The 10,736-nt window shown below is 33.5% G+C and overlaps 1 protein-coding gene across 5 annotated transcripts in view; it reads right to left on the bottom strand.

Annotated features, from left to right (window-relative positions):
• The window catches only part of Sytalpha (Synaptotagmin alpha), a 164,943-nt gene that overhangs the window by 55,305 nt on the left and 98,902 nt on the right, over positions 1 to 10,736 (bottom strand). For all 5 annotated transcript variants that reach the window (XM_017612240.1, XM_017612238.1, XM_017612239.1 and 2 more), the window contains 5 exons: positions 5,843 to 6,110; positions 5,369 to 5,747; positions 5,188 to 5,298; positions 641 to 761; positions 360 to 550 (listed from right to left, as the gene is read on the bottom strand). In XM_017612240.1, coding sequence (XP_017467729.1) covers positions 360 to 550; positions 641 to 761; positions 5,188 to 5,298; positions 5,369 to 5,747; positions 5,843 to 6,057 — 1,017 coding nt within the window. In that variant the 5' untranslated portion in view covers positions 6,058 to 6,110. The remainder of the gene's footprint in view (positions 1 to 359; positions 551 to 640; positions 762 to 5,187; positions 5,299 to 5,368; positions 5,748 to 5,842; positions 6,111 to 10,736) is intronic.

The raw sequence follows: 10,736 nt of genomic DNA, 5'->3' as shown, positions 1-10,736 counted from the left end.
AAATGTTTTTTACCGTTTTGATAATTTTTCTTAAATTCGGGAAAATGATTCGGAATATGGTACCATTCTTTACACTTTCCAAACTATATATTATACATACATATTTACCACGAATAAGAAGCCAATAATATTCAGAATTCATATAATGAAATTCCGCTTGGTACCTTCCTTTTATCTGTCTGTATATCAATGTCCGCAACTGTATTTGTAAAATCATACATAAGCAAACGTCAAATATTTAAAAATGTGAACGTCAAACATATCTCGTAATGGTAATGGAGACGGTTGTGATTTGGCAACTGGATTTATTAAATCTTAATGGATAAATCTCTCAATGGAGACATAGTATAAGTACTTACTTGTTCAGCGCAAGGTCCTAATGGAGTCCACAACTCAACTTTCTCCGTTAAATCAATGTTGCTGAGAGGTATTTGAGCGCCACCAATACAAACATGACGAGAGTACGCATCAAAATCGTAGAGTAGAATTTCAATTGTACGCTTGTCAATAACATTCGTGTTTTCCTCAAAAACAAAGTCTTCGTCAAAAACTACAAAAAATATGTAGGTAGATTAAGATAAAGGCGTACATACATATATATATATACATAGTTTTTTGGTATAAAATACGTTCAGCTTACTTGGGTTAAGGGTTCTTTTATGTATGCGTGTTTGCCAGAAATTCTTCTTCTCCGGTAATAGGCGCACTTTAGCATATGGATCAGCTGTGCCGCTAAAGTCACGTGGTTGCAAATTGTGTGCCTTAAAAGATGTATGCAAAAAATTCATATGTATTACCTACATAGTGACACGCTCAAATAGTGATGGGCATGAGACAAATTTCATTCATTTAGGGCCGTTTTCTCAAGTACCCTGTAACTTGAAAGCTCAATATATATTTAAAGGTTGCATTAAAATTTATGATTGTGCCTAAAGTAAAGCATTTTATTATCGGGTTTAAATTAGTTTACAACCAAGAAACATACATACGCAAAAAACCGGTAATAAAAATGCTAAACTTTAGACATAGCTTTATTTTAATCCAACCTTTAAATATAAAGTGAACCTTAAAGTTAAAGGTTATTTCAGAAAATGGCCCTTAGGGATAAAAGATTTGTAACAATTAGTTACCACTTTTCTACCCGAGTGCAATTGTACAAAAGGGTATTCTAACTTTGTTCACACAACTGTTGGGGTGCCACTACCAGGGTTGCCACTGACTAACAAAATATTTACAATCCACTTGAAAAAATTTACCAAATCAGAAAAATATTTACCAAGAACTTTTTCCTAGCTATTTTAATAAAAACTATAGTTTTGTTCTATTTCAATAGAAATTAAAATCTTTTACTAATAATAATAATAGATTGGCGCTTACACATATGTTAGTGTTTGGCCGAGCTTCTCCTCTGACTTGTGGCGAGCGTCTTGATGTTGTCACAGAAACTCCGAACGGCGATTGTATTTTTATGAGAAGCTGTTTTTCATGGCAGAAATACACTCGGAGGTTTGCCATTGCCTCCCGAGGAACGACCGCTTTTAAGAAAACACTTTTTTTCTAAATTTATTTGCGATGTTGCTTTGACCAGGGCTTGAACCCAGGTGCTGCGGAGTGGAAGCGTGCACTGCTTACCACTACACCACAGCGGCCGACTAAAAGTTTTTTATTAAGGAACTTTTTATTATATATTGATTAGGCATTTAAGATCATATTGATGACATCTTTTCGGTTTCCTTTAACCAACAGCGAAAGTGATGAAACTAAAGGCAACAACGAAACTTCATCATTTGAAAAAAACTTCAACTGGATTTATTATAGACTAATACAGTGACTCAAAAAACGCCTTGACGATTATTTTAATATTCACAATATTGTTGAAGTATAATTTTTTTGCTATTTTTGTTTGTATTGTGTGCGATTTAACCAAGCCCATTAAAATCAAGGATGAAAGCTATATTTTCAATAATTCCAAAAATTTTCGTCTAAATTTCGCGTTTTTTAATATGAATTTTTCGGTATGCAGCTTTATAGTCGATGGAAGTTTATTATAACAAACAATGTAAAAAGAAATTTATAATATAAATTTAAGTCTGGAGAAAAAGAAGTCTGATGAGGAGATTTGGTGATCTCCGAAATAGCTGCTATAACTTCTACCGCTTAGACTTTGTTGCTTTTTCCAATTTTTCCTAATAAACTAATCGTGTTACAAAGCTCAATAAAAATATTAAAATTAAATGTTAATAAGCCACAATAACAATGAAAAATTAAATATTTTCAATTTGTTTTGAAAGGTTTTAAGCGTCGAGAGCGAAAGCCAAATTCATATGTTTTCGATGTTGGCGTTATGAGAGTACAAGATGTACTGACGAAATGTATGGATCGCGTTTTGAAAATGCCACACGTTCAATATTTATTGACGGTATTGCGATCCACGATCCAGATTTTTAAATATTTTAAATATCTAGAAATTTTGCGATATAGCCATCAATATTGCATGCTCTACACCAGGTATGCCCATCGCAGGGCACTTGCATATGGGATTCTGCCAGCGCAGGGCACTTGCTTATGGAGTTCTGCCAACGTTGGGCATGCTCTACACGGTCAGTAAATATCGCGATACTTGGATCACGTCACTAAATATTGATCGTGAGACAGGACCTATTAAGTCTAACTGAACATGCTATCGAAAATGTTTGAAATACGGGTAAAATTATCCCTGCCTACCATGTAGCTGTAGTTTTGGAGAAGTGAAAAAAAAACTATATATAATACGTGTGCCGAAAATTTAATGTTCGGCCTCGCCCGAACATAGACTTTTTTAATTGTTTAACTCAATTATGTAAGTTTTTTTTCTGATTTAACATTAGTTCTGTTCGTCGAGCAAATAACTTGTACGAATTTGTACAAATTATCATGATTTTTGCTCAAATCGCGTTCGGCTGGATAACTCCACTCAAAAACTGAGAGCGCAAAGTGACAGTTCTGTTGGAGAGAACTTGCAAATTCCTGCTAGAAAAATTTTAGTCAGCAAGAACAATATATTATTGTAGCACATGGCATTTTTGTCGACGATAATTTGAATAAATTAGTTCGTTAAATAAAATCTAGTTGATATAATTAACTTAGTTATTTCCAATGATTTGTATTGTACTCAGCTGAAAAGAAAAATTTATTCGTGATCCGAATGCAATCGCAACCAGATTCGATTTAAGAAACCCGACAGCTAATACGATAAAGAAATTTAAATGTATGTTAAAGAAAGTCAGAAGAACAAGAAATATGCATGTGCATATATCCTATAGAATGTTAGAAATTCTATAAAAATTGATTTTGGTTGAAATGCAACCCTAGACACCAGCTTGCAAATTCTTGCAAATTTTCGTTCGTGCAGAAATTTGCAAGTTTCTCTATATAAGAGAGAATTTGAGAGAACTTTTTCTCACTCTCTGATATTTTGAGTGTTGGGCAATACTTGCTGGATTTTCGACGAACAAACGTATTGATTTCAAAAGATATTTTAACAAGTAATTTTTACAAAAAAAGGACTTCAATTCTCATCTAAAATTTCAAAAGTGCCGTTAATTTCTTTATGATCCAATGATTGGATCTAAACCAAACTAATTAGTATGAGACCTCCTCAAAGTTGCCAACTTTCCTTTTAAAAAAATCATAGAAATCGGTTAACGTGGTCCAAAGTTATGCGGTAATATACATAAAAATAAATAAATATTCCAACGAATTGATAACATCCTCCTCGGTTAAAAATAAACGAAATATAGTTTTTTTAGTTATTTGTTGGCCTAATAAATCATATTAAATAATTTATATTGCGTGTAGACCACCACCATTTATAAAATATTATTGTTTTTCCACAATAGTTTTTCAATATAAACGGTCTCAAGCTCAATGTACATTGTTAAATAAAGAAAAATTATACATTGTTAGTGTTCAAACTTGCCTGGTTATCAGGTTATTTGATTAAAAATTATTGTTCTATAGCAAGGTTGCCGTTTTGGGCTTTTCCTACCAAAATTGGTAGGTTTTTTTTTCGTTGGTAGGATGGTAGGACGCTTAAAATTTTGGTAGGTTCCTTTGCACATAAAACAGAAAACATCTCTGGCTTGTTGTGATGTGTCACTTTGTTAGCACTGTGAATAGGCTTGCCAAATTTTAATAATATCAATTTTACCCTCATTCATTTAAAACCTCGTTGCTTACTGGTATAGGCAGAATTCTACCAATAAATATCAGTTGATTGAACTGATGGATGTAAAGGCAGGTTTATAAATAAGATAAAGATTAAAGGTGAAAAGGTGCGAAGTCAACTTTTTGAATTTGTTCAGGAGAGACCAAAAATTCGTTCTGCATCACAAACTAAATTTAATAAAAGTGGACTTGGCACCTTTTCACCTTTAGGTAGCAATATGTATATGTACATACTTCATAATGTATGTAAGTATGCAAATGAGCGATAAAAAAATCTATGACGGAATTTTATTTTCTGCTACGAATTTTTTGCCACTTTTTCGGTTTTTCGCAATGTACTCGAAATTTTGAGGGTTTAGATGTCAAACGGACCTCATATTCGGATTCAGTGGGTCGAAATACATGTCGGTAGGTGTGTCTGGTTAAAAGCACACACCACTTTTTGTTATATGTATATTCTGATCTTTTCATTTACTGGATATCTTATTTTAAGTATAAAAACCAGAAAAAATAAAGATATTTAATGCTGCCAAACGCCGTTTTCTTGATTAAAAGAAATGGGAGGAAACCATTTTGGCAGGTTTTTAAACCCACTCTTGATAGGAAAGAAAGTTTTTCAGTGGCAACCCTGTTCTACAGTGTATTTATTGTCGTAAACAGTATACAAAATATTTTTAGCCTCATAACCTGATAACCAATCAAGTGTTAACACCCATATTGGCATTATAAGAGTTAAGATTTCTAAGTTCAAATGGGAATACAAAAAAATGGTAACCAACTTTTTCAAATCATTTAGTACTTTTTCATAACTTAAACAGCTGAATCGAATGCAGTTGGTCCGATTTCCATCACTTCAAGCTTTTTGAAGTTTGATGCACTATGCTATTGACAAATAGGAAACCCAACATGAATTGAGTAAAACTTTCCTACAATAATGAGGGAGCACGTTGAGTTAACCAAGGAGTTTTCCTTAACACTCACCTCTATCAAATGCACAGACAGCATTCCGGCTATGGGATCGTAGATAACACTCAAATGAATATTGCCACGAATATCATCACTGCCTTGGGGTGAGGTCTTCTGCTGGGAGTTCTAAATAAGAAAGCAGTGCTTACTTTGGTTTATAAATTTTTAACAGTTATCAAGAGCGTTCACTACTCACATTTCTATAAAGCGACATATCAATTTTTGTATGGTCCAATTTTGCGCTCATCGAGGACACCTTCGGTCTGCTGGGATTCATACCCAAAACTACATGCTTGTCGGAGCGTGTAATGGGGACCGAACTTGTCGAAGACATTGAGAGAGTATTCGATTTGAGACTACCAGTTGGAGAGGTAGGTGATGGCGGTGGGGACTCTTCAGCGGATGTGGAAACCTGTTGTTGCACAGTCTTGCGTGGCGGTGGTACCCAGAAGCTGGGATCATCGGTGTTAATGGATGTGGGACTCATATTACCTTTGTAAATTGAACGGGAACGCGAACACTCACTAACATTGTCCGAATTAAAGCTAGCAGCGCCGGCAACTAGCTGGTCGGTGCTAATAAAAAAGGAATACAATTTCACTTTAAAGCTCTTTGAGAGGTTGGAAAAAAATTAAAATTTCCAACCCAATCAAATATTTTTCAAACTCACCACTTTTCCGGGTCCTGAGTTTCCGCAGCTGATTCAAGTAGATTTTTCTCAAACCAGTTTAGGCGATATTTTTTCGAACACGAAACGTAGAAAAGCGCACCTGCGACAGTCACGACCAGAAAGGATATGGAAGCATAAATGCCCACCTGTGCCACGGACACATCCTCCTCACTTATAAAAATATCCATATTTTTATCGCTACTCAAGACGGGCATTTAATCGTTTATGTCAATTAACTTAAGTGGCCGGTAGTGACTATAGAATGCTTCTGTAATGAATAGAAAAAATATATTTTTTTGTTATCATAATACATACATACATATAAAGTTTCGTAATACAGATACATATTTAAGAGGAGGTCTCTAAGCTTTGAGGTATGCTGCAAAATCTTATTAAAGGCTCCGTTAAAGCTGTGACAGACGGCAAAGCTTATGCATCTAATCTGGCGCACATATGCGCATAATAATTTTACCTTTACAGAGGGCAGTAATGCGGATAAACGAGCCGAAAGGTTGTGGGTTCGAGTTCCACGGCCAGTAGAATTTTAATTTATTTCGTTTTCATTCTTTTTTTTATAAGTTCTTTATGCTACATGGCAAGCCGGGGTGTATCAATTTTGAGTAAATTAGCGTCCTTAAATTTCGAAATATTGAAGTTTCAAGCATTTCTGAAATGTACCGTTATATGAAAAGCGGCCTCATCTTTAGTCCGATTTCAATAATTTTCAACGTTTTGCTTTTATGTGGCAAGCACAATAACCATACCGAGTTTGGTACATAATGGTAGAGTTGGTACCAAGATACATATATGTAATCAAAAGTGGGCGGTGCAACGCCCGTTTTCCGAAATTTTATCATAAACGTATTTCTTGGTAAAGAATTGTTGCAAGAGTCAATTTTGAATAAATTAGCTTTAATATTTACTGATTTATCGAAGATTTCGTATTTCTCCAAATTAGCGTTATATGGGATGTGGGCGTGGTTATTGTCCGATTTTTTAAATTTGGTATGCTGTAGCAAGACTAACAACTGTGCCAAGTTTGGGAGAAATTGGTGCAGCGGTTACCAAGATATACACATGTAACCATAAGTGGGCGTGGCTACGCCTACTTTCCAAAAATTTATAATATTCTTATTTTTCGTCTAAAAATTATCGTAAGTATCAATTTTGAGTGAATAATCTTCAGTAGTTACTAAATTATCGCAGTTTTCGTATTGCTGAAAATTACCGTTATATTCTGGTAATTTATGTATACATTTGTGTATATCTCTCTCGATTCGTTTTGCCTATTACAAACAACCGTTATGTGCACAAGTCGCTCGGGTATAAAAATCAACTAAAATTTAATGGGCTGCAAAACTTCATTTTCAAAATTTTTATAAAAAATTTGATGAGAAAGTTGCAAATTTATTGAATTTTCCCGAGTTTAGCACAAAGTTTAGAAATTTTATTTGTATGTTTTTTAATGTATTTAGTATAAACTGTATTTTTATAAAGAATAAAAAAAGGTGCATGCATTGCGAAAATTCTTTGTGCTTTAGTTGTGATAAGATATTTTGTTTTATTGGCGGACGTTGTAATGATCTCACGATCTCAATTTCAAGACCCTACCCCCTAATTTTATATGTTTTTATGAGAAAGATTATTGCCAATTTTATAGATTTTTTAAAGGTCATTTAGAGATCGCGACCTGTCGATTTAAGTCAGAAAATACGATTTTGTGGAATTATGAGTTTTTGAATGACTATTTTTAGGATTCGATTTCAGGGATCGAATATGATCTAAGAAGAGGATATATAGGCCTATAAAATGGTATATACAATCTATTGTCGAACTTGCCTTGTTGAGATTTTTCATCGGGAAAAACCCATATTTCTCTTATATTTTTAAATTTTGACCATCGATAATTTCCACAATTTCAAAATATGTAGCGTTGCCTAAAATTACATTTATTTTCAAACAAACTGATACCTCATTTATTAAAATCGCATAAAAATTGTCGAAGGTAGGCTACTTTTCTTAAATACGGCCTAGAATTTATGTGTGTATTAGAGGTATACGCCGCCGAGCAAAACCGCCGCCGCCGCCGTTTTTTGTCATTACTCACGCGCCGCCGCCGAGTTACGAAAATATCGGCGCGGCGGCGGCGTTCGGCGCCTAAGGAATTTTGTACAAAATTTTCATGATGAATGCACATTGAAATACATCGCTTGAAGGAGCTACTACTCCAGAATATATAAAATTGTTTTCCAATACTACAACAATATTCCTTTTTTACATATTACTGCAACAACAAGAAAGTTTTTGTGAACTTTTCACACCAATAAACTAACGATAATATCTCGAAAGTAAGGATAAGTAAGTTATTTTATTCTTGGGTCTCACAGACATATACAAGTACTAGGAGGCTGTGTGAAAATTATGTTAGCATTCACAAGTTGTGGTCAAACCCCAGAAAGGTTTTGCTCCTTCGCATCGGAATGTTTTCTACACAGGGTTAAAGTTCCCCCTTCTTGGTGGAAATTAGTAGTATTTTTCATTACTTTCGGTTATCCTTAGGAAAATTTGGCGCTTAATATTTTAGTGGAAGTTTTAATTAATTAATTCATAATTAATTCTATAAGCCATTTTTTAAACAGTGGCTCAAAAAGACCTGTTCTACTGGGAGTTGATGGGTGAAACTGTTGGAAAATAGTAGACCACCCTAGTTTTCAATCTAGAACCCGCAAAAAATCGTAAGAACCCTGTAATTTAACATAACGGTAGATTAGATTTTTACAAAAAATGATTAATAGCGACATAAATTACTCCAATAACTTAACTTTAAATTTTTGGTTTTTATTTATTTAAATTTAAATATCACATACGGATCTATAGAGAACATAGAAAACCATGTATGTATGTATATTAGGCTAGGTTGATTTTGTATGGGGGAAAATAAAAGGCATTTGACCGTATTGTAATAGTAATATTATGATGTCTTAGGTCTTAGCCAATTGTTATTGGCCACGAAAGATTAATTTAAAACTTATCTTTAGCCCGTGCAATTGAATTAAAGTGTACGAATTTTGAAAATGAAATTTGGCTGGAAATATCTATTTAATGCGTTAATTGTTGTAAACAGGACGCTATATTACATTAAGGGTTATTAAATTTAGTACCTCACGTTCATCTATCATTTTTCAATAACTCTTAAAGTTTTTAAGATATTAAGATAAAACTAAAACTAACTAAAAACTATAATTTTCCCTTATGAATTTTCAATTCTTCATTACGTCAGCAACCAAGTGAAAAATACAAAAAGGCGAGACGAGATTTATTTGCAAACGTTTTAATGATTTCGGATGTTTATATAATATTAAAAGGACCATGGACTTGGTCACACCGATTTGGTCAGTTTTCAAGATCCTGGTGAATGAAATCAAACATTTATTGTCAAAGATTAGGAATCGTTTGACAAGTTAATAGTAGTTTGAAGCATATAAGTATTTGCATACATTAACATAATACAATTAGGGTGAGAAACGCTCATTTTAAGTCCATTTATGCAGTCTTGAAAATTGGTGCGGAATGGTTTCATTAGTCACCGAAGAAGCACATTCTTCGCGGTTTCTAAATTTGCCGTTATAGGAAAGTAGGGGACGTGCAATAAGTGTTTAGATATATATAAATATTTTAGTTAATTCCATTATGTGAAAAAGTGACTGTAGGCAAATTCAATAGTCTTTAACATATCCTGGGAAATTCTTTTGAGGACCCTCTAATTGGACGATATTGCTTTGCATTCAGCTTGAACGAAACAGTCACTCCCTGGCACACTTTTCAGTAATCCGGTTCTTTCATGTATAAGTTATTTATACAATTGAACAGAATTTTTTTTAGAAAAAAGCTGGAGATCCACTTAAGTTTTTCGATATAACTTTGGTAAATGTTACTCGATCGGTACGTAATAATTACCAAATTAAAGCCGAGACTTACTGTTACTGATTTATGATAATAATATGATAAAAGTCGTTCAGATTATAAAAAATTTAAAAAAAAAATAAAATTTTGAACATTTTTTGTAATTTTCCTATATTTGTAATTTTTATATTGTATGCATAAACATAAGTAAACTTATTAGTGTTTTTAGAAGTTGTGTCTGTTCAGTGTTTCCATACTAATTTACATAAACCAAATTTTTCCACGATGATGGAAAATAATGGCTTAGGGCTACCGAAATTGTTCCTAAATTTGCAAAAATTCGCAAACTATAGCTAATATTAAAAAAAGATTAGAATAAATATTTGGAACCAGCGACCTAGATGCACGCCAGCAATGTTGATGCTGCTCTTTACATCTTTTGACTATAAGCCAGTGCAATTATCCAGGGACCAATTAAAATTTTACAGAAAACAGATAACTTTGAGATTAACGATAAGCTAAAGGGCTGCGAGAAATGATATTTGACTTTATCTTTTGCGTTAAAGCATTCATTATCTAATAATATGCACCAAACCTTTTTGCTGAACCCAGAATTTTTAACAATAATTGGTCCTATTCGACTAGTGTGCTGTGGGTCACTTGGCGGTCGAAATTAAAGTATTATTAAATGTATATAAACTTAATTACTGTCTTTCGTTTTGTTACTTATGAAATAGTTTTCACTTAAAATTAAAAGTACGTTTCAAACACATTTACTTATTGTTCATTATATGGTAGGAGAGCTTCTCAAACCATATTGATGCAATTTTTATACCCGAGCGCCCTTGTGCACAAGGGTATTATAACTTTGTTCACATAACGGTTGTTTGTAACAGGCAAAACGAATCGAGATAGATATAGACAAATGTATACATAAATGATCAGAATGAAAAGAGAAATCGATTAAGCGGTGACTGTCTGTCCGTCCGTC

This window comes from Rhagoletis zephyria, unplaced genomic scaffold (assembly GCF_001687245.7).
Source record: "Rhagoletis zephyria isolate East Lansing unplaced genomic scaffold, Rhagoletis_zephyria_1.1 Rzeph_scaffold_00515, whole genome shotgun sequence".
Lineage (NCBI taxonomy): Eukaryota > Metazoa > Arthropoda > Insecta > Diptera > Tephritidae > Rhagoletis > Rhagoletis zephyria.
This window is presented reverse-complemented; position numbering and strand designations above follow the sequence as displayed.